This window comes from Trichomycterus rosablanca, chromosome 3, assembly GCF_030014385.1.
Source record: "Trichomycterus rosablanca isolate fTriRos1 chromosome 3, fTriRos1.hap1, whole genome shotgun sequence".
Classification (NCBI taxonomy): domain Eukaryota; kingdom Metazoa; phylum Chordata; class Actinopteri; order Siluriformes; family Trichomycteridae; genus Trichomycterus; species Trichomycterus rosablanca.
The window spans coordinates 31722067-31747614 of record NC_085990.1 but is presented as its reverse complement, the minus strand read 5'-3'; the positions used below and the strand labels follow the sequence as shown (position 1 = coordinate 31747614).

The window sequence follows — 25548 nt, the reverse complement described above, 5'->3', positions numbered from 1 at the left end:
TGCTGTTACAGATGTTTGTTTTTATGTAAAAAGCATCAATCTAACTATCGGTGATAAGAAGACGTGACTTGTTTGTCTCAGTTGTTGTTTTCTTTAGTATTTTGACGTGAGAGGAGTTTTGCGATTCGCTTTCACCGCGACTCTCGGCGCAAATAGCAGATTTGCTCAGCGCTCGACTTGAGCGGTGAAACATCACTAAAGTTCCACCACACAAACATCCATCTGTGTGAAATAAACATCAAATCTACTCTAAAATACAACATGTATCTGTGTTTAACTGGATTTACTTCATGTGTGTTTATGCAGCTCGGGGAATCAAAAAAGCTTCACGCTTTATTTTTCACGTTAAGCGTTTTCCGTTCTGTCCGTTCTTTTATCACGTCATATCACACAATTCACCTTTTTAAAGGCGCTTTGAAAATATCAGCGGCAAACTGGCTCAAAATGTAATCAAGTGAACTTTAAAAGATAAAAATGCAGCATTAAGCTCTATACGAGACCCCAGCTGACGCCATTGTTGCTAACGCTATGCTGTACAACATGACACGCCCACAGGTTACGTCACGGTTCGGGCTGAAAAACCAAGTATTCTGTGGTGCCAGATTGGCCCGCTAGTTCACTGTCTGGAACCTCTTTTTTTCGGTGGTAACACGCGGAACCGGTTCAAAGTCAAGTTCGAGAACCAGAACGGGCTCCGTGCCGCGTCGGTGGAAAAGGGGTATCAGTGCCGGTCCTAAGCCCGGATAAAAAAGAAAAGGCGTCAAGGATTAAAAAAACGGTGCCAAATCAGGTATGTGGACCAAAATGATTCGCTGTGCTGATCACTAAATACAGGAGCAGCTGAGAATTACAGTTAACAGAATTACAAATACAGCTGTAATCCTATCTAAAAACCAGTATGTTTAAAAAGTATTGAAATGGTTTAGCTCATAAAATAGTTAAATATGCAGTTTGGCTTTTAAAAAGTGGGAGCAAATTAGTTAAAAAATAGTAAATAGACAAAACTGTTGTAACATCCTAGTGTATAATGACCCGGAATAAATGGTACAAACTAGTGTATGAACAGCACAGACAGCTTGGCTCTCGAGACATTGAGAGTTGCCCTGTTTCTGACCTGTGCATGTTGCCATTGGTGGTGAAGGTCTGGCCGCACACCCTGCATTTGTAGGGTCTTTCACCGCTGTGTACCAACATGTGTCGGTCCAGAGAGCTGGCAGAGCTCAGGGACTTTCCACAAATACTGCAGGAGTGATCTGTACCTCCTGTATCTGTGTTATGCTGCAAAGCGAAAGAGACAAAAAAGAAAATTGGTACAAGCCCACATTTATTGCAATTTCCCTGCAGCTTAAATCATGCATGTGCTTTACCTGGCGAATATGCATGGTAAGCTGGTGCTGGTTCTGACAGATCTTTTCACACAGTGGGCAGACAAGAGGTGATGCATCGTCATTAGCTTCCTAAAACCACACACACACACACACAAAGGATGAAAACACTTAATATGTCACAACAGATAGTATATTATTAGATTTACTGTGATGATAGCTTTTTAAGGTTATTATTTAAAATTACCATCAGCAATATAATAATTAATAATTCAGTAATAAAACCACCAGCCACCAGGATTTTTACAATTTCACTTTACAAGCAAAAATGCATGGTTTTACATGTAATATGTACAGTATATACATGTAAAATAGATATATGGGTTAGATTAAAATAAATTAAGTTTTGGATATTAATTCTAAATAGTCTGATGAACCCTTGTGATATTGGGGAATTAAAGACAATTTGCCAAAATAAATGTGTTCAAATGAACCCACAATGCCTCAGAAGGCTAATTATTTGTCTAAGCTGTAATTACCCACAACCACTTTGTGCTAATGTTAATCATTTGTGTTGTCAAAATATTTTCCAGACACTCAGGTGCCGCAGTGGTAAATTACACTAGCCCACCACCGCTGGGATCCAAGGTTCGAATCCCTAGGGGTGCTATCGGCAGTTCAGACGTCTACATACAGACATGATTAGCTGTGTCTGAGATGGTTGTGAAACATTGTATGTATAAACAAATGTAGTGAAAACGAGTACTTCTACAACTGACTCACATTTTATTTTTGTATAATTTATTATAATTTAAATCAGGCTCTTTTTACATAGAAAACACTGTAAAGTTTGCAACCATCATTTAAATATTTACCTCCCCTTTTGAAGCATGTGCAAAAAGCAAATCTAAATATATATGTAGAGAACAGAGTAGTGTATCTGCTTTGGTCTGGTTGTGCTTATAAAAAGTAGGGAGTATGGGTAAAGTTACATCTGGTGTCACAGACTGGGAGTCCTTGTCTTCTGACCTTGACTGGTTAGACAGTCTTCACCATAAGTATACAATTCTGGGCTAGGTAGATAAATAACGGAACATTTTGTGGCCTCTTTTTGTGGCCTCATTTTGTGGAGAATCCATTCTCCAGGATCAATAGCACTTCTTCCGTCTTTTTGAATTGTGCGAGATGGTTTGATTCCAGATATCTTTTTTTAACAGAGAGTTCAGACAAAAGCACACAGTTGGCACTACACAATTCTCTTAATTACATTCCTGTTAATTCCAATTTCCATGCTTGCCAATTTTGTGTTTTGCTTCCTATTTGTGTCCTTAGACGTGTGTTTGTGTGTGTGTGTGTGAATGAGTACAAGACCAGCATCCTGAAAGCAATTAGCCTGTGTGTGTATTCCTCTTTCAGCTTGTATAGCTGATCAGTGTAACCCAATATCATGTGTTCCCTCCCTTCAGTGTTGACAGTGGAGCAGATCATTAACTCTGCTTAGCTTCATGTGCAGGTCTGCACGGCTCTTACTGAACTCCCACAAGGCCACATCCAAGCTGTACACCATGCCATCACATAGCATCACGTAAAAGCTAACTTAAGCTAGCATAATGACACACCTTACTAAAAAAGTGTGTAAGTCTTGACTGTGGGCTGTAGGCTTTTGCTTGTTTGGCAGATACCACTGGGTATGTGTGTGCAACATTAGAACCAAAAGAAATGATACATAAAAGCAAAACATCTCATCTTTCTGGACAAACTTTCTGGCTGCTGTTCCCGTATAGGGATTAAAAAGTACATATTAAGCACCATCGTCACACTTAATCTGGTCTATTTAGGATGCAAACAAAACAAAGAATCACCCTGAGTGACCAGAACTGCTGCCTGTCAAGATGCAGCCAGTCACATAATTGTAGGTGTGTAAAAGTATAAAGCTGTTTTGGCTATTTTTACACTGCAGGTAGCAGCGGCCCAAGTGTAATCTTTTTAAAATTGTGTCACAGTTGTATTATTTGATTATAAAAATATGCTGAATGCTAAAATTCTATGTTTATTTGAAATGCATCGTTACCCTAGTTTGATTAGCCAGATTAAAATGAGTGATTATTTTAATCCAAACATAGAATGTTAGATTGTTTTAATTAAATTGTAATTACTGTAAAAATATAGCATTTAAATACTTTATAGCTTATAATTATACACTTATACAGACTGAACAATGAAACGTGTATATAAAGTACTAAATTAAAATCACAAGGAGTTAAAATCATGACCAGAACTAATTCATTGAAAAAAAGACAATTATGTTCAGAAGAACAAGGTAAAAGAGGAAGAGGATAGCCAGCAACAAGATGGATGAACACAATTCGAGGAAGCCATTAAGAAGCCTAAACAGAAGACACAATGTTCTGAAGAAACACTATCCATATGGTCACCAGGCTTCAGATTCAACTTGATGGCACATATAATATAACAATAATAATAATAATAAAAATAAAAAGAACTTCTATTCATGTGTAACCATATGAAACAAGATTTGAAGTCTACCTAGTGACAGAAGCATCTGTTAAAATTGCTATAATGTAATGCTACATTTAAATAGAATTCAGATTTTATTATGTAACAATTATTAGTATTAAAGAATAAAGCCAGTAGAAAGTCTACGAAGTCTGTGCTAAATCTCAAGTGGAGCATTGTTCTGCAGAAGCTCTTTAGATTGTTTCTTTATTGGGATTTTAACGTCATGTTTTACACTTTGGTTACATTCATGACAGGAAATGGTAGTTACTCATTACACAAGGTTCTTGGACAATTTAGTGTCTCCAATTCACCTCACTTGCATGTCTTTGGACTGTGGGAGGAAACCGGATGACCCGGAGTAAACCCACGCAGACATGGGGAGAACATGCAAACTCCACACAGAAAGGACCCGGATCGCCCCACCTGGGGATCGAACCCAGGACCTTCTTGATGTGAGGTGACAGTGCTACCCACTTAGCCACCAAGCTGCCCTGCTCTTTAGATTAGTGTCAGATACAGAGCAAGTTCAAATGCTAATATAAACAGCCTTGAGGTAAAATTGGATTTGCACAAAAATCAAAAGTGAGCACTAAATCTGGCAGCCTATATTTAGCCTCTGACCGTGTCCAAGCTGTGAAGTGTGTTTCTACTGTTTAGAAGTATAGTTTAGAAGCAGTGTGCAATGCATTATGCAAGGTTAATCCATCTAATTAAGAAAGACTGACTACAGAATGGAAAAATTGTGTTTTTCTATTTCTACATTAACCAGCTTAAGTGTTGCTCAACAGCATTATTACAATATTTAATTTTAATGTACTTTATAATGCAATATGTATTATTTAAATGTCCTTTGGTGATGATTTTCTGCCTTTTCAAGAAATATTAGTTTTAAAATATTTTAAACAATCACACCAAAACAGCTACATGTTTATTTTTTAATTTTCATTTTCATCAACTGTTTTATCCTGGTCAGGGTCACAGTGGGTCTGCTTTCACAGGTCCAGAAACACAAGATGCAAGGAAGGAATATTAATCAGGGCACCAATAAATTGCAGAGTTTCGACCATCATCCATTCAGACGTAGCTATCATGTCTGTGAAGAAGCCCAGCTGGCCGATAGCAGTACTGACATTCAAACCCAGCTATGGTGGGCTTGCGTGATAGTCCACTGTGCCACTCATGCAAATATTATAGACTAATGCTGTCATGTAAAATGATTATCTCAAGTAGCTGATCATTTTGCCTACTTTTATTTTTCTTACATTAACTACTTCATCCCGGTCGGGGTTGTGGTGAGTCCGGTCCCAGGTCCACGGGGAAACACTGGGCAGAAGGCAGGAATACCATGAACTGGGCGCCCAATTTAACATGGGGCTTTACCTACAATCCCTAACCACCCCCCACTCCTTTTCCAGACATAGCCAATCATGTCTGTGTAGAGACCTGGCTGGCAGATAGCACTGCTGAGATTGAAACCTTGGCTCTCTGCGATAGTAGGCTAGACATCAAAATAAGTAAAAATTCCTTTAAATAATTTCAGCTTTAATTAGAAACAAATGTGTTCAAAAATAGCTTCATTTACATTTTAAATCTTTTTTTATTTTATTTTTGAAGTTAAAATGAAAGCCGTCAACACACACATTGAGATGAACTGAGGGCAAAGGGGGAATGAGCGTGCTAAAGGGTCAGAAATAACACCTGTTCTCCCCACATGAGGGCAGTTACAAGCCTGAATTGCATGCTTTAATCGGCACAATATGACAGCAAGCTGCACATACAAAAGGAGAATTGAGGGGCCCGAGGACCATGTGTCTCTCTTCTTCAAGCCTGCAAGACATCAGCAAACACTCTTTCACCTGTATCATCCCAACCCCTCAACACACGTGTAATGAAATACACACACCTGCCACTGGTCCAGTGATGTCCACTGCCAGTAGTGAATCAGCCCAGCTGCCTGAGTAAAATACAGCCTGTCTATCACATATCAGCTGTTTACTTCAGCCTGCCTGCTTTTCTGTAAACATCTCATATATCTCCAGAACTCCCTGTCCCTTTAAAATATCATTTACCAGTGCATGATTGACATCGCCGTCACTAACCAATCATCTGATCTGAATGCATGGTTGGTAAAATTGATTTACACGGGAACATTTTATTCTGTATTTATCCTATCTTTGTCCTACATCTAACTACAGAAACAACTATATTCAAAACCCTTGTGCACTTGATGAACTGGCATGGATTGGACTAGCAGCAGAGTGACTTACAGTTTCTGCTCACACCCTATGTGTTGTGAGGTGAGTGTACAAAGGTGTGTGTGTACGAAAGAGAGAGAGAGTAAGTGTGTGTGACTTGCTTAAAAGGTAAAGCCAATCCAGTTTGGAAAGAACTCATTCTCCAAAAAAAAAACAATCTGCAGTGACGAAGTGGTGATGCATGACAAAAAATTGATGAGAGCTTCAAATCTGCAACTGTAACAAGTTACATTTTGAAGACAGGATGACTGAAATGAAATGGCATATCATCATTATTAGTTTTTTATTTTATTTTTAACTGGTCCTGCGTGAGTGTTGGGGGAAATCACACAGAGCTTAGCTTGGCTCTCCAGCACTAGCAGGCGATAAAAAGCAGCTGCAGACTGGAGACGTGTCGGAGGGGGGGTGCAATGATCCGGCTTTCCGTGATCAGATAGAGGGTTATGCAAGCAGCAGCAGATTCACAAGCGAGATTTGGAAATTGCTAAATTGGGAGATACAGGGGTGAGGGGAATCCCCCTTTCCCCCAAAATAAAACTAAATAGCTCAGAAAAGCTTTTTACATTTTTGCAAATAATTTCTAGCCTAGCTAACTTCCAAGTTGCTTGAAAAAACAGGAGCCTCTGGATCTTTGCCAAACTGCACCAACAAGAAAATGATGTTTAACCCATTACAACTACCAGAATGAATTACAAAGAATCGTTTTATATGGAGTATTAAACCGCATGAGTAAAAAAGCATAAACAGGCTTAAATGGGTTATGTTCATATGTGTGTATTTATATCCATACCTGGCTCTTTCTGGCATAGCGGGTGGCGCTGGGACTCTTACTGGAAGTCTTGTTGGGAGTTTTGATAGGAACCTCCACTTCTCCATTTAGCTGAGCTGCTTTCATCACATTGCTCATCATTGAGTTAATAGATGACAGATCAGCTCCGTCTGATCCCTCCATCTCGTCGTCTTCTCGGATCTGACCGTCCTGTAGTCTGTCTTCCGACTCTCTCTGACTCTCTAAGAATAAAAGAGTGTGGTTAAAATTAACCAATTACCTCAGAAATACCTATTTTCAAGTAACAGCTAGTCGAGTCCCCAGTGGCCGAGGTGGTTTGAGGTCAAATAAATAATTAACCATCTTAAAAGTAATATTGTAGTCAAAAACATGTGGGCACTCAATCATAACGTTAGGAATTATTAGAGAGACACTTATTAGTAACAAATCAGAATGTAATGTGTACATTTAGCAGACACTTGTATCCTAAGCTTCTTACAATTGTGACTAAATACAGTGCAAGCAAACTCAGTGGTGGCGGTGGTGTGGTTTGAACCAGCAACCTTATAGTCACTAGTGCAGTACCTTAACTACTGAGCTACTGTACTAATGTTAGAGACCCAATATTACGAAGTCAAAATAAGAGTTTTTATGAGCCATTCGAAGACCATGTGGTATTTCCAATCTTCATTTATTTACTGTCTGTTTTACCACTGCTTTATCATATTCAGGGTCACGGTGGAGCCGATTCACTGGGCAAAAGGCAGGAAACACCCCGGACAAGTCCTCAGTCCATCACAGTGCGCAAACCCACACACACACAGACTCATACCTAGGGGGACTTTTAATATATCCAGTTAATCTGACCGCATGTCTTTGGACTGTGAAAGAAAACTGCAGTGTCCAAAGGAAACGGGAAGAACATGCAGACTCCACACAGAAATAACCTGGACGGCTCCACCTGAAAATTGAACCCAGGACCTTCTTGCTGTGAGGCGACAGTGCTACCCACTGAGCCACCGTGCCACCCCTAATCTGCATGTTTATTAATTATAATTGTTCCTGGTTTTAATACAGGTAAATATGTAGGATTTGTAAATATGTAGGATTTCCTGTTTTATATAGAACATTACTACCACAGACATGTGAAGTGAATAACACTGATTATCTCATTACATTGGCACCTGCCATTGAGTGTGATATATTAGGCAGCGAGTGAACAGTCGGTTCTAGTGCCACCGGACACCTTTAGAGATCTCGAGTCCATGCCTCGATGGGTCAGAGCAGTTTTGGCAGCAGAGAGACAGATTACACAATACGCTTTAACACAATTCAATTAAGAACATCCACTGACTGTTCCTTTGGCTTTGTTTCTGTCCTAACAATGTGGTGATAATTGTGTCTTTTATAGGCCCAAGTGTGCATTTGCAAAATATGTCGAGTTAATTCAAATCGCACCAGATGGACTCCAGTTGATCTCTATTCACATCTTTGGGACAAAATAAAACAAACCCCAAACCGGATGCATCAGGGAAAGGGTCTGAATATTTTGTTTGGAGTCTAAGTTCAGAGCAGCCTTTGCCTGGGTGCTGGTGGGGCTACATTTCTTTTCTTACCTTTGTGTTTCTCCATCTCCTCTGATTTCTGAGCCCCCTTAGTGATGCTGACCTCTTCTTTTGTCTTTTTGTCCTCCATTAAACTATCCATTACTGCAAAAGAGAAAGAAAGTATGATTAGAATTCATGAAAAAATTTGAAGGTAAATATGATGCCACCATCTGTTGAATTTTACAGACATATCACTAACTCGTACGTAATAGTTTTAACTTAGAAGCCCAAAGGTGTCTGTGTCTGTCTCGGTGTCCCACTGTAAAAACCTAGAAGAGCTAGTGATAATTTTAAAACCTCAAAGCCCTTTTCAATCTAGTGTAATTGTAATTTATTTAATAAGATTGAGCCAGTACATAGCAGACTGTCCTCTACTGTTTTAGCACCGTGATGCATAGCGTAGCGTTCCGTTTGGCGGCCCTGGCACGGCATGTGCTTTATAATGTCAACACCTGACTGCAGAGCACGAGACAGTGCATGGGTTTTGCATCTGTCCATTCCATGACCACACAAATGAGAAGCATTCTAATACTAGCGTAAGTGCCACTGTGAGAGATTAATTTTCTGAATCATAAACAAAAGGGTCAGAGACCCCCTTCTCTCAAGCCAAATACAAATATTACACAATGTGTTACAGAAGTACTTATTGTAATTACTTATTTTTGGGACAGTGGTAGCCGGGACAGTGGTAGCCCAGTGGGTAGAGCTTTTTGCTATCAATTGAGAGGTTAAGAGTTCGAATTCCAGCTCTACCATTTAGTCACAGTTGGGCCCTTGAGCAAGGCCCCTAACCCTTTCTGCTCCAGGGGCACCGTACGATGGCTGACCCTGCGTTCTGACCCCTGCTTTCAAACCAGCTGGACTATGCGGAAAATGTTTTGTTGTACTGTACTTGTGTATATATGACAAAGGCATTCTATTCTATTCTGTTCTATTCTATTCTATTGTATCTATAACTTAACCAGTTAATGCAAGGTGAAGTATAGGGTCAACATGATGTAGACACCTGGCCGTTAGCTTTTTGGACATGCCATTTCCAATACTTTAGCAGTGCTGTACACATACTTTTGGCCATATAATGTGTCTGTACTTTTGAATGTGAATGACACGAGTTAAACCAGTATGCTAGTAGGAACCTCATTTGAAGTAAGATCTATATCTGATTTAGAAACCCCCCCCACCAGTTTTATTAATCCTCTGATGTAACAATAGTGAGATGTGATTGGTTGAAACTAATTTCAGCATCATTAAGCAGATAAGTTTTAAGATTAGCTGACTGGTGCTTTACGGAAGGCACTGAGGCATGGGTTTTATAGAACCCCCACTACTCACCCTACACTAACCCCCCAACACACACAAACACACACACATACACACATACAAGCGGTCCCTGGTTAGCCCATATGTACTGCTTATATAAGCAGACACAAGCTAGGTCTGAATGAACGGGCCTGGGCTAAATATAAGTTCGCTAAATGCTCGTTCGAAATACAACCACAGGTAACTCCAAGTGAATAAGAAATAGAAGAAAAAGGCTAAACAATGAGAAGAGAGATGGAAAACAGCACAAAAGAAATAAAGAGATGAAGTAACAGGTTTCTCCCTCAACTAATTGCTATTTCCCGTTTGCAGCCCCACAGGAAGCTCTTCTCCGGTCCAGGCTACTTCCTTCTTACCAGAAAGAAGACAGCAAGAGAGATGTATGTTGGTTTCATTAAACAGTGCAGATGTTAAAAAACACAAAACTTACCATTTTTGATAAGCATGCTCATTTTATAGCTAACTATAGTAACTATAGGAAGCCTTTTGAGCAGCATATGCTTATGAGATTTAGAAGATCTAATCCTAACTCAAATTTGATGGCAGCATAGCATGTATTTTTTTAATGTAGCGAAATCAAATTCATGTCTTTGTAGAATATCATATATTGTGACATCAGTTTAAAAAAGTGAAAACCACAGTGTGTTTTACTTTAGTAACATGATCCATATCATATTATTGCTTACTGGTGCTCGGGTGGCACAGCAGTCTACGATGCTAGCCCGGGTTTGGGTTGGAATCTCAGCAATGCTTTCGGTCATTCGGGCATCTACACAGACTTGACTGGCAGTGCCAGAAGCTTTTTAGTGGACTGTCAAGTGTACTGTCCAGACCTGCCGTGATCCTGACTAGGATAAACCAGTTCATGTTCATGGAAAATTTCTGGTTATTATGCTAATGGTAGCTTAGTGGTCACAGTAATTGACTAGTAATCGGAAGGTCACTGGTTCAAGCCCCACCACTGCCAGGTTGCCACTGTTGGGCCAGTGAGCAAGGTCCTACCTACTACAGCAATTGCTTGGACTGTATACAAGTATACAATGTGTGACAAGTGCCATAAATGTAAATCATATTTTTATTTATTTATTTATTTATTAGGATTTTAACAGCATGGTTTACACACTTTGGTTACATTCATGACAGACACGGCAGTTACTCGTTGCACAAGATTCATCAGTTCACGAGTTTAATGTCAAACACAGTCATGGACAATTTTGTATCTCCAGTTCACCTCACTTGCATGTCTTTGGACAGTGGGAGGAAACCGAAGCTCCCAGAGGAAACCCACGCAGACATGGGGAGAACATGCAAACTCCACACAGAAAGGACCCATCCTTCTTGCTGTGAGGTGACAGTGCTACCCACTGAGCCAACATGCCGCCCCCTTATTGTATGTCAGGTTCTTTACCATCACTGTGTTATTATTTTTAGTAGTATCAATATTTGATTATACTGGTTCAGAGCAGTGTATGTCATCGCAAAAAAACAGACACCACTGCTTCCTAATGTGGAAAACATCAGAGTTACAAGTGAGATTCATGAGGTGCTTTGCATCTGAAAAGCCATTTATTTCTTTATGGTGCTATCAGGAAGTCAGTATTTTTAGTGTGAGGATTTAAATGACATTTTCAAATCACGTTGCTGGCTCGAGTTGTTTGTTTATTGAATCTGATCCCCTGAAACAGAAGATCTACACTTTCTGGGTAACAGTAAGAAAACCCCATGGAAATAAATACAGGCTAATTCTAATCACCGTCTTTAATTCCTATCACCACACCAGAGGTAACTGACTCATCTACACACCATTGCTAAATTTGAAACTATGTAGCTTTCCAAGAATGGGAGGCACACTGGAGAAGCACATGAAATCCAAGGCAGTATGGGTAATAGCAACGTTCACTAGGGGAGTGAAACAAGAAAGACATGTTTGTGCAGAACAGGAGAAGGACAAGTAGGATAACTGAAAGAAGGAGTAAGAGAGGGAGGGAAAGACAGAGCGAGTTAGGAAAATATCCTTAGTTCAACTTAAAATACTCTTAACAGTACGCTAATCACCTGGCTGCTCGGTCTCAGATTAGTTTTCCAAGCCAGTCGAGCATCCTCAGGCTTTGATTGGCTGAGCAGATGCAGGCCCAGCACTTTTATGGCCTGCAAAACGAACGGCGACAGATGATGACTGAAGGGGGGTGAGGGTGAAAAAGTGATGCGCGAGAAGGGAAAATTTGACGGCGTAAATGAAAACTGCCCTACACAGTGAGTTAGAAAGAAGAAACACATGAAGGAATGAATTGAGTAAAGCTAAAAAGTATATATGGTGAAACAAAATTCTGAGAAAAGAAGGATTACCCAACAGTCGGGCAGGTTTAGAGTTGCATGAAAGCAAAAAAGAGAGGCTTGTTGTAAGATTCTTGCTGCCTCGCCAGGAGAAAGTTGGAGTGTGGGGGGTGCTACTGTTAGTACATCTGTTCCCACCCATCACTCTCACTGAAAGGACATCTTTCCACTGCATAATAGAAAAACAAGAACTGGTCCACACTTGAGCCAACAAAACTTTAAAGACAACAGTCACAGTGACAAATACAAACACCAGCACATTATCATTACAGCACACGAGAACACCATGGTTAAATCCAATAATCATCCAATAATTCAAAAATTCAGAACCAATGTATAATATTTATTTATTTATTAGGATTTTAACGTCATGTTTTACACACTTTGGTTCCATTCATGACAGAACAGGTAATTACTGGTTACACAAGATTCATCAGTTCAAGTCGTTAATATCAAACACAGTCATGGACAATTTTGTATCTTCAATTCACCGCACTTGCATGTCTTTGGACTGTGGAAGGAAACCGGAGCTCCTGGAAAAACCCACACAGACACGGGGAGAACATGCAAACTCCACACAGAAAGGACCCGGACCACTCCACCTGGGAACTGAACTCAGGACCTTCTTGCTGTGAGGCGACAGTGCTACCCACCGAGCCACTGTGCCACCCTGAACCAATTTATAACAAATGCACCAAAACAACAGACAAGAAAGCTTGCTCTCTAAGGGTGGCTGTACATCCTAGACATTTGGAGGTGCATTTGTCAATGCACTCTCAGTGCCGGTCCCAAGTGTGGAAAAAAATAGGAGGATTGCATTAGGAAGGGCATCCGGCGTAAAAATTGTGCCGAGACTGGGAAAACAAATAAATCTATTGAAAATATACAAATTACCCTATAAATAAGGCCCTAAGTAATTCATAGCCATGAAAATCGCATCACGAACCGTGAAATGAGCCTTTTCCTATGTAGTGTGTCAAGTGCCTTTACTGGTTTACTGGTTAATTTGCACTATGAGGTGGTCCTAGCAATCCTACGGCAATTCAGTTAGCAATTGGTTAGTCAAACTGTCCGTCTAAAGTCTAAAGCAGCTAAAAACACTACTCAGGTAACTGAGTTTGGAAAACTACAAACTGATTCTGTGGACGCAGAGAATGGGGCGTATGTCAAAACACGGACGAGAATTTTCCTATTTGAGACGGAGACTCGCACCATCACTGGATGTTCTAGGTTTACATTCAACTATTAAGGTAGGCTGTGCTGTGTGTTGTAGCTTCCATTTATTCCATCATTCAATTTATGAGTGTAATTCAATGACTGAAAAGCCATGAAATGTGTGATTTTTGAAAAACCATGAATTCAGGTCCATGAATTTAATAGGGACCTACCTATAAATAAAGAAACTAAATAAATAACTATATACAGCCCTGCACAGCAGTGGCATATTTATTGTTTGATTAGCCTATTAGATTATTCCAACAAGGAAGTGGAAATGTGCTTTCAGTATGATAATTTAAAGATACTAAAATCAGTAGAAGTGAAACCTATAATAGCAACTACAGCAGTAAGCAATAGTAGCACTTCCAACTTTTCCATTCCAGAGATGTTCCAACTTACACATTTTTGTACATCCGTTTAAGAAAAGATAAAGTACCCTGTGTGTACAGGGCACAGGTGATACGATTAAGATCGTCCACAGTGTTTGTGTTCAGCTGTAACAGAAGCACATGAGGGTGGAACAGTCCTCTCACAGTGCCTGAAAAAAGTCTCCAATCACCACTTCTTCCTTCTCCTTCCTCTATGCGTGCTCTTACTCAACCTTCAGTTCAATTCAGTAAGCCCTGATGGCATGTGTACGTACATTGTGACTATAGTTACGGTCATATAGTCAGACTCAACAGTTTTCCCAAACAATAGTGAGCTACATACAGCTGTGAAGAATCAACGTCATCCAGAGCAAAAATACAGGAAGACAATTTGTGTCGTTTCTTGAACACCAGATTTAAGCTGTCATTAGCAGTTATCTCATAATTTTTATCTCCCCTTTAAATAGTCAGCCATTTCGGTCGGAGTTTCCTCTTGTGAACCGTTCCAAATTTGAACCAGCGAGGTAAAGTTTAGGTGAAAGAAGTTGGTGTGTAAATCTGAGGTTGGGTGATGGAGGTGTCAGAGCACTCCTGGGGCTCAGATACAGGAAGAATCCTTCCACAGAGAGCTCATTCATCAAGTGAAAGGTTTCTCAGAGCCGTAAAGCTTCTCCCACCCAATTCTTTATAACAGACAATATGTGTTAGAATATTAAGTGTCAGCAAAACAGTGTTGCCTCAAAAATATTAGCAAAAATTCAGTCAGTTTTGTAACTACGAGTTATAAATGTTAACGGTTGTTTAATGTTTAAGAAGTTATACAGGGTATATTCTATTGTCTCAGAAAGAGTCATCTTGTTTTGCTCAGCCCTAACAGCCAGCCCAGACCAAGGTACATCATTTCAGAACTGTTTCCATTTTTAATGTGACATAGGGCTGTGGTAGCTCAGGTACTGGACTAGTAATCAGAAGGTTGCTAGTTCAAACCCCAACATCTCCAGGTTGCCATTGTTGGGCCCCTGAGAAAGGCCCTTAACCCTCAGTTGCTCCAATTGTATTCAGTCATAACTGTAAGCCACTTTGGAGAAAAGCGTTTGTGTTTGTTTGTGTATTAGGTTTTAACGTCATGTTTTACACTTTGGTTACATTCATGACAGAAACGATAGTTACTCATTACACAAGGTTCATCAGTTCACAAGGTTTTATTGAACACAGTCATGGACAATTTTGTATCTCCAATTCACCTCACTTGCATGTCTTTGGATTGTGGGAGGAAACCGGAGCACCCGGAGTAAACCCACGCGGACATGGAAACTCCACACAGAAAGGACCCGGACCGCCCCACCTGGGGATCAAACCCAGGAGGAGAAAAGCGTCTGCTAAATGATGTAGATGTAAACATGTAACCGCTACAAGTCAATTAAAAAACAAACTGAAATCTTTTACAGGGGAAAAACAACAATGTGGTTGCATAAATACTCTCACCCCTAAACTAATACTTAGTTAAAGTACCCTCTGATTTATGACAGCATTCAGTCTTTTTGGTTAGGGGTCTATCAGCATGGCAATCTTGGCCCACAATTCCTTGCAAAAGTGCTCCAAATCTTGTGAGAGTGTCTTCTGTACACAGCCCTCTTCAGGTCACTCCACAGATTTTTAATCTGGCTGGGCCAATCCAAAACTGTGATCTTTTTAACAGAAAAGGTGCTTGGGTGGTGCAACAGTTTATTACTGTTGCATCACTGACACCCAGGTAAATTTTAGTAAGTTATGGCCCGTCAGAAACCAGGATAACCTCCCTTCAAAATATTTTCATTAAATTATGCACTATACAACATACATAGTAGATACAGATCTCATAGGGTTAAATGGCACTACAAAGAAGAGTATAAAAGACATTTTGTAAGGTCAGTACTATAAATAAATTATATAAACGATTAAGATGTGCACTGTGTTATGGAGCATGTGTTTTCCGTTCTCCATCAGAGCTTCATGTGATTACCACACGCAATACAACACCCGGTTATGTATTAGACCAGCCAACATTCATTCCTAATCTAAATTTACCTATAAACACAGGCTGAGGGCCAAAGTCTTAGCTGGGCATTTACCTCTCCCCGGATCAGAACCGGAACACGTATTGCATTGCATGATGAAACTTTTCTTCTCTGCTGAAGAGGAGAACAGGATGCATTTAAGATCCCAGACTGAATCTGCCCCATGAGCTTTTCAATTAGACTGACAGACAATGGCTCAGAGCTAACTGCCAAAAATGACACCTGAACTTCAAAGCTAATAGCACTGAGGATGGGCTGCAAGTGTGTGTGAGGATGGGGGAGGGAGCTTTTACCTGCTCAGGCTTGAGCACCCACATGTAAATGTTGGGAGGAAATGAGAGTTGAAGGGAAGATGGGGGCAATATATTATAAAAATTACAATAAATTCCCACATGTACATCAACAAACACTGATCAACTGCATGTTCACACACACCCAGTTCTAATAAGTAACAAACAAGATAACACGCTAACAGGCAGGGATGTACCGTTCCAGGACAGCACTAGGGTATTATGTTTTTGCAATACTGCTCATCTGTGGGAAAAGAACAAGGAAAGAAAAGAAGGATACAGAGGTTGAGGTGTCTAAAAAAGAAATGTGTAGGGGTGAGGGGCTTGTGAGAGCGCAGATCCGGTGACCATATGTTGGCTATTTATTACAGCCTCCTGAGTGTCGGCCCTGACACCACACTTCTCAAAAAGACACATTGAGAAACAGTAGGGGCGAGACTCTCATACACTTTACTACCTAATGACAATTCTATTTAGCCTGACTAGGATACAGGAATGATTTGTATGCATCTACTTCTGAGAAATGTCAGGCTTAACATATATTTTTATGTTAATCTTGAATATGAAAATCACAAATCATGCTCTGGCTGCTAGAGTGGTGCAGCAGTCTACTACGCTAGTGGTGCTATCGGCCGGCCAGATGTCGGAGGGGGAAGTGGAAGCCCTGCAATGTATTGCCGTCCTGTCTAGGATGTGTTACCACATCGCTCCCAGTGATTCCAGGGAACAAGAAAACTTGTAGTCCATCTGTTTCTCTACATGCTTTGTTTGGTCAGGACCCTTTCAGGACCACTACAGAGCAGGTATTATTTGGGTGGTGGATCGTTCTCAGCACTGCAGTGACACTGACATGTGGGTGGTGTGTTAGTGTGTGTTGTGCTGGTATGAGTGGATCAGACACAGCAATGCTGGAGTTTTTAAACACCTCACTGTCACTGCTGGACTGAGAATAGTCCACCAACCAAAAATTTCCAGCCAACAGCGCCTTGTGGGCAGCGTCCTGTGACCACTGATAAAGATCTAGAAGATGACCAACTCAAAACAGCAGCAATAGATGAGCGATCGTCTCTGACTTTACATCTTAAAGGTGGACCAACTAGGTAGGAGTGTCTAATAGAGTGGACAGTGAGTGGACACGGTATTTAAAACCTCCAGCAGCGCTGCTGTGTCTGATCCACTCATACCAGCAGTGCTGAGAATGATCCACCACCCGAATAATATCTACTCTGTAGTGGTCCTGGGAGAATCCTGACCATTGAAGAACAGGGTGAAAGGAGGCTAACAAAGCATGCAGAGAAACAGATGGACTACAGTCAGTAATTGTAGAACTACAAAGTGCTTCTATATGGTAAGTGAAGCTGATAAAATGGACAGTGAGTATAGAAAAAAGGTGGTGTTAATGTTATGGCTGATCAGTGTGTGTATATACAAATGTGAGTGATTATAATTTGAACTGAAATCTTAAGAGATTCAGAGTGCATTTAGAATCGAACGTTTTTCCATTCATACAAAAAAAGATGGTTGGGGTGGGCTAGAACCTCACTCAGTAAACTTCATTAAAAGACAAAAGCAGTGAAGCGAGTATGAGGAGACAGAAAGGAAGCAGCCCTCCTTCTCACTCTCTCGATCCCATATGCTCTCTCCACCCCATCTTTCTCTTTCTTTCTCTCTCTCTCAAACAGGATAAGAGCCTGAGCAGACCACATCAGCTCCGGTTTAAGACAGAACCACAACCAGCCAAGGACACAGTTCATTTTTACCAGAATATGGCAGGGAACAGAAGGATGTGTGTAAAAGGTTGTGTGGGAAAAGAGTCATCCATGATTGCTGCTGTTCGCTCTTTCTTCATTCCTCTCCCCTTTCACTGACTCGCTGGGAGCTACTGTGAGGCCCATCTGACGCCCGCACACGCCTGCATCCTGCCCCGACACGCCAACAATAGTCTTTTTCGTTCACATACGTCGGTTCTGTACTCTTAAACCAGTCAGCAAACCTAAGCGTTTCATCAGTCATAGTCAAATCCAATCTCATCATCAAAAGAAAAGAAAGAAAATAGCTCTGTGTCAGTTCTGAAATAGTGTAGAAGTAAAAAAGATAACGATGCAAAATGTAATAGGATGTCCTTAGAAGATGCAAAAAGCATAACAGTCCAACTGCTTAAAACTCTTTCTATTCAAGGCTGCACAGGATGGGCCCCAGTGATACAAAACGAGTGCATGACAGGATGCATGTTAAAATTAAACAGTATATTTTGTATATTGTCTGTATCAGGCTGCACATGTTGCAGAGAAGAAGCACTGCTCCAGCTCAAACTGCACTTAATTTAATATACAGTCTAGTAACTGGTAAATAGGTGTTTTTTTCCCACAATGTCTGCTGCCAAAATGCTGAGCTTGCAATTAGGTTACAGTACGGAGTTTGTTGTGTAGCGCATACTACATACTTCTTTTGTCTGTTCTTGTTAAGGGTGGCCACAGCTGACCATTCATATCTACGAGGGTTCTTCAAAAAGTTTCCACACTTTTTCTTTAACTCTATTTATTTCGAATTTCAAAAACAAATGACATTACTTTTTCTACATAGTCACCTTCCGATGCATTTTTCCAGCATCGTACCAACTTTTTAATGCCATCAGCAAAAAATGTTTTTGGTTGAGTGTGTAGCCAATGATTCACCACTGCTTTCACATCATCATCACATGAAAATCTTCTTCCATTTTCATTTACATTTACAGCATTTAGCAGACACTTTCATTCAAAGCGACTTACATTATACAGTCTAAGCAATAAAGGGCCCAAGAGTGGCAACCTGGCAACCTTCTGCTTACTAGTCTAGTACCTTAAATTTTAGGCTACATATGCCCTAAAAGCTTCTTTGAGAGTCCAAATAGGTGAAAATCAGATGGCGCTAAATCTGGACTATAAGCTCTCTCTCAGTCTCTCGGACACAAACAATTACTACTCCTATCGCCCTCACCGTTTCCAATGAAAATACAAAAGTGTGGAAACTTTTTGAAGATCCCTCGTATCTTGCCCTGTCCTGAACATCTTCCTCTGACATCCCTTCTCCTCCTCAACCCAAATGTTGCATAGTTCCCACCAGTACCATGATGGTCAACAGTACTAGTGGTGGTCATTGTTAACCCTGCCTCTCCAGACTCAACTCTCCCTATTTATCTTGACCTGAGACCATGCAACACTACATTACTAAATACCCAGATGCTTAACCATGCTGAAAACAGCCTAGCCAATGAGAGGTGGAAATGTAGAAGCAAGAAGATCTCCAGACTGTCATGGCATACAAGGACTATAAATAATTCAGACTTATATAAACTTGTATAAACTATCCTAACCTGTTATCCACATTAGCTTTGTAGCAGATTTAGATACGCAAAGGAATTGGAAGATAAACTTTGCCAAGTACTTTAAACCAATAATTGACCAAAATCAGTCAATAGTTAACCAAGAACTGACAAGTTTATAGCATCCCATCAAGAATATCAATGTCTTCATGCTTTATTGATTAATAAATAGTGTAACACAGCAAGCCTGGCATTAACATACAACAGTAAGATGAACATGAACATTATGTTTCATGTGTACAACCTCTTTACCCTGATAAGGGTCGCGGTGTGTCCGGTTTCCCTGAATCACTGGGCGGAAAGCAATAACACACCCCGGACATTACACCAATCTATCGTGGGGCCTCAACCATTTCCCCGTACCCAAAGACCTGACCAATCATGTCTGTATGTACACACCCGACCAGCTAATAACAGATGTGAATTTGAACCCTTAATCCCAGAGGCAGTGAGCTTGTGTAATGAACTGCTGCACCACCTGAGCTCACACAAGCGCTAACTAAATATGCTAATCACAAACTAAGATGCAGGAGATATATAAACATTTTTGCTGACAACATTAGTATGGTTATTATAAGATGATAAACAGAGGTTACCTCCATAATGAGTCGCAATGAGATGCAAAATCTCTTAATCATTCAAAAGAAATAAATAACGTGCAGAGTTTAACATGGTCAGACTCCATATTGACACGAAACAGCTTCTGTTTGTGATTTTAATGTGTAATTTTCTCATAAACATTTTCTGTTCATGACTGAAATAACATACAACAAAATGGGCATAAAAAAGTTTTCCTGACAGAATAAAATGTCAGAACGCATCTGTATGCAGAGCTGGCTCCTGTGCAATAAGGAAGGATCGAGCGCTTTTCTACTTTATAAACTGTAGACGTGCGTCAATTGAAATCAGTCATCAGATGCTGGGAAAAAAGCTTTTAACCAACAGCATTAATCAACAACAACTTTTTTGATTTGTTATCAGTTAGCCGATTGATCATTAAAATCTTAGTTTGGACAGTTTCAACATGTCATTTTTGTTTAAAATATGACAAATATTTCAGCTATCAACATGCTAAAAACCGACATGAGCCATTCAGCCATTTAAAACACATTCAGAAATGCACAGATCAACACCTGAGCATTGTGTGAGTCAAACACTGATGAGAAGGTAAGACAATAAACTGAAGTCGAACATGCAGCTGGTCTCCAGTTTTCCTCCCCCAGTCCTTCCTATTTTCTTACTTTTCTGCTCTTGTACACTCCCTTTTTTTCTCTTTATCTCTTACTGAGCAAAGATCAGTGTATCAATGCAGCAGCGTGTTTGCAGAGACACAGGGCAGAGCAGTTGATCTGAAGCCAAACTAGTTCAAGATTGATAGGACGGAAGAACATTACACCTCTTTTCTTTTTTCCCTAACCTTTATCTCTTTCATAACTGGTTCATTCATACGAGTTGTACCTCATTCTTGATTCCTCTCCAGGCAGTGCGCAGTATAATATACAAGCCTCTGTAATGGTTTACTGAGCTGAATATGTACAATGAGGCTTTGTAAAAAAATCCAACCCAAAACTGTGAGTGAAATATGAAAACCTCTCGGCAGCGTGGACTGTGCAGTTGGCCTAGAATTAGCCAAGACTGAAGATAACATCATGAGCAAATTAGTCATAGAGGTTATGCCAGACATACTGGTGGCATATTGCATTTGCTATCTATGCCTACATATCACACATGATACAAAGCAAGTTTGAAAGGTAATCATTGTACAATGATAAAACTGATCCTTTTAATTTCATTTTATATTTTCAACCCCTTTATCCGGGTCAGGGTTGCAACACTGGGCACTAGGCAAGAATATCCTGGACAGGACGGCAATCCATCGCCCAGGGCTTGGATTATCAATATGGAAATAATTTACATCGCATACTAAAATAAAACCAGCTAAACCAGCTCTAGGCTGGTAAAGACTAATCATAGATAGCAAAACCGTATACAACTGTATTGTCACATATGTGTAAGGTTTATTTATTTTTTTATTATTATTTTAACGTCATGTTTTACACTTTGGTTACATTCATGACAGGACAGGTAGTTACTCATTACACAAGATTCATCAGTTCACAAGTTTAATGTCAAACACGGTCATGGACAATTTTGTATCTTCAATTCACCTCACTTGCATGTCTTTGGACTGTGGGAGGAAACCGGCACTCCTGGAGGAAACCCACGCAGACACAGGGAGAACATGCAAACTCCACACAGAAAGGACCCGGATCGCCCCACCTGGGGATCGAACCCGGGACCTTCTTGCTGTGAGGCGACAGTGCTACCCACTGAGCCACCATGCTGCCCCATATGTGTGAGGTAAACACACATAAAGCATTAACTTAAGATGTTTATTTGAAGCCAGAAATACAAATTGCCAAGCCATGTTATAAATGGCAGATTGTGCTGTTAAACAACATAATTACATAATGGTCTGGCTCTTAAACTCACAGGAACATCATTGGAAATCAGGTGTGTGACCGTAACATTTTGTTACAATCGTTCTCTGCAGGAATGTTATATTAAATACTAACGCTACATGCACTCATCATGTACTAGAACTGACTAGTCGAAACAATAAGTGTGAGAAAATGTTTCTAATAAATGCTTCCTGTTTATGTATTGCTTGTACTGTCCACACAGCAGAACAGAAACAACTGTCTAAGCATAGCTGGGTACACACACACACACACACACACACACACACACACACACACACACAGATACACACTTATGTTTAACTTGCTAAAGCTGAGCAGATAGCATCGTTGCTCGCTCTGCTCCATTCCGCTAGTGCCGAGAGGAATTGAGGGTGTGTCTGTGTGCTCCAACCACAGAGCAGTATAACTCGGCAGCGTCTCCAGCAGACCCTGCCACTATAAAAAATCCTCTGCTATATTTCTCTGGTATTCTTTATGGTTTTGTTTAGACTGCTGAGTAAGGAAGAACTGGCTTCCTATTGATTTTCCTACTTTCAAGAGGGCAGACTTCTCGTTTTCAGCTCTCCTTGTTTTCTACAAGTTGTCAGCTGATCTAACTGAGTGGATGGTACACTGGTAATGCATATTTGATGCTTTGGCTGGATATTAAATAGTAAATGTCTTTTTTAATAATTACGTAACTCCAGTAAAACGTAGTATTTAAAATACGCAGTCTGATGCACATTTAGCTTCAGTCCATTTAACAGCCTAAATATATTAAAAAATTGCATTTCACCTTTCTGACTTAGTGGAATTAAGCAAATATATGGGGTGCAAGGCAGGAATACCCTTAAAAAGGGTGCCAATGCTTTGGACATCCCTTCCCCCTCAGACATAGCCAATCATGTCACTTTAGAGCCTGGCCGGGCAATAGCACCACTGAGATTCAAACCCAGATCTCATCAGTGGTGTATTTGCATAACAGACCACTGCCACACTCAAATGTATTTTTGGCAATAATTAACGGACACTACTTACATTCATTGGCTTCCCACTTGCAGTGATCACACTAATCCAAACAGCAGGTCACTGGTCTGCAAAAACTTTCAGTATAAAATATTCTAAATGTAATGTTTTTGATTGTAGGCTAGCACAGGGACATTGCTATATCAAATACAGTTTGAACTGAATGCAAGCTAGCCAGCCAGCAAGTCAAGTGGCTGGGTGGAAGTTTATCGGGGGGATAAAAACATACTGGGTCCAACTTCTGCAATACCAAAAACATAATGGAAGCACAAGTCAACATCAATTTGATAGCATGGGTCTATGTATGTTTTGATGGGAGAGTACGACCATGTTTAGGTTTTCTATGCTTGCCTAGTACTCTGTATCTCAACAATTCAGCCGGCAGCCACTCAAACAGGTTCTCACTGGCTGACAGCATGCCACAGCAGAGATGCCTTAGGGCCTGCACAGAGCTGCCAGTATAAAAAACTTCATCTGCTCAAAACCCCACGAAAACAATACAACATGATTATAACAACCAAAATAGGACTCAAAGCGATTACAACATCATACCAATCAAGAAAATACCTGTTCCATCACACTTTTTTTTTTACAATCCATACACTGAAGATGTGCACTGGTGCCACATGACTTTATTAGTTTGAAAAGCTTTGGCCTCAGTTTGACACTTAATTGTAGGCTGTAACGAGTGAACTGCAGTACAAGATGACCAACAGTGCCAGTTCTGTTAATGTGCACTTCAAGGGCGGCCTCTGCGCCTCATTAAGAGTTAATATGCTGTAGCTAGAGCTTATTGCTGGCCTCTTCTGACCTGCACTTTCTTTCTCGATTCAGCCTAGCTTTTCTGCTGATGCTAATGACGTCATTCTTTACCGTAGAACTTCCTTTATATAAGCTCATTCATAGCCAGGTAAAATCACCTAAAATTCTGCTTTGCAAACTTTTCCTTTTGGCAAATATTTGTATCTGTGCCATTCATTCTATTCATGTTAAAGTGTGGTCACATTTTCAGCAAATGTTGTGAAAGCTGCATTGTTCATTACCCGACAACAATATACATTTGCAAATACACATAAAGTATAACAAGTATTTTTGTCATTACGCCTGCATCAGGTCAATATGACAGGAACTTGTGCGTTTTTTTAACCAACAAGGAAAGGCATGCAGAAGTGGGATGACAGCACAGGCTCTTCGCATGCAAAAACCCAGCAAGAATAGACGAAGCAGCATGACATGAAACAGGCAAGAGTCATGTCACTAAATTAAGAACTACAACCATGACGAAATAATTCTAAAGAGCAGCAGAGGTGGCAGATTGGCCAGAAAATTCTGGGCAAAGTTTCAGGAGAAATTGTGCATGCTTGCATGGGCGTCTATGCTGTGTGTGATGAAAGTGAGGATGTACTAAGACTGTGTGAGGTTAAAAAGGCACGGCCCGGTTAAAGGGGATATTTACCCGTATGTGGACAGGGACTGGCACACACCTCGAGTGTCAACGGCCACGGCTCACACTGCAGGAAGACCACAGACAGGCTTTAATAGTCATATACAAAAATACACACAAACAATTTGAGTACGTCCTAATAACAGATTCAGAGTGGCTTAGAAAGAACCTGTTAGATTCACCTTGCACATTACTTTAGATCATCTTGTATGAGCTGAGATGATAAAGCACTGAGCCTCATGTAGACTCTCAAGACTCTTTGCTAATAAGCAAAAATTAAACCCTAGCATCAGACATGTGACTAGCAGCATAATTTAATTTATTAAATTGTAATTCTACTGTTGTTTTGATTTATTAAACACATTTTGTGATTATTAATACAGGATAGTGGCAGCTCAGCTGTCTGGTGCTGGACTGGTAATGGGAATGTTGCTGGTTCCAGCCCCATGTTTAACAGTTAGCCACTGTTGGGCCTTTGAGAAAGACTCAGTTCCTTGCAGGCTTCTATTTGCCTTAAATGTCAACAAGGCTTTGTTTAACCAGTAAACCAGTTGGATCATGTGAAGTATTTTTACTGACACAAACATTACACCGCAAATTATAAATTTGAATCTTATTAGGATTAAAAATGCCACAAGACTTTTTAATTTATGGCATTTAGCAAACAATTATATTCAAAGCAACTTAAAATTGTGACCATGTATAATCCAAGCAATTGAGATTTAAGGGCAACCTGGAAGTTGAGGGGTTTAAACCAGCAGCCTTCAGACTAAAACAAGTATAAAAAAGTATAAAAAGTTTAAGGGGGTGTATAGCATCGCACCACTGAGGCACTAGGTGTAGCCCCCACCTGCAAGAATTGGAAATGAACCCAAATTGCAGGACACTTAACCAAAGTAAAACAATACAAAAACACAACGTAATTATACAGATTAAAGGTAATGTTTAAGGTGGAAATAAATGTGAAATAATTTATCTTAATCATATTTTTAACATCACAAAAACCTGGCATTTTAACTGCCACACTGGGGTGTGTACACTTTTTCTATCCACTATATGTATATATGCATATGTGTGTGGGTGTGTATGTAAATGCACAGTGCATTTTACACCGTGTCATTAAAATGCAACACATTTCTGTTGCTTGTGTACAAGTAATAAGGTACTTCTTTATTTAAACTCTACTGGCATC

The 25548-nt window shown here is 40.2% G+C and overlaps 1 protein-coding gene across 1 annotated transcript in view; it reads right to left on the bottom strand.

Annotated features, from left to right (window-relative positions):
• Positions 1-25548, bottom strand: part of rreb1a (ras responsive element binding protein 1a) — a 70223-nt gene that overhangs the window by 21901 nt on the left and 22774 nt on the right. Inside the window, exons 2-5 of the mRNA XM_062991165.1 lie at positions 8486-8578; positions 6891-7111; positions 1368-1457; positions 1115-1278 (exon numbers count right to left, since the gene is read on the bottom strand). Coding sequence (XP_062847235.1) covers positions 1115-1278; positions 1368-1457; positions 6891-7111; positions 8486-8578 — 568 coding nt within the window. The remainder of the gene's footprint in view (positions 1-1114; positions 1279-1367; positions 1458-6890; positions 7112-8485; positions 8579-25548) is intronic.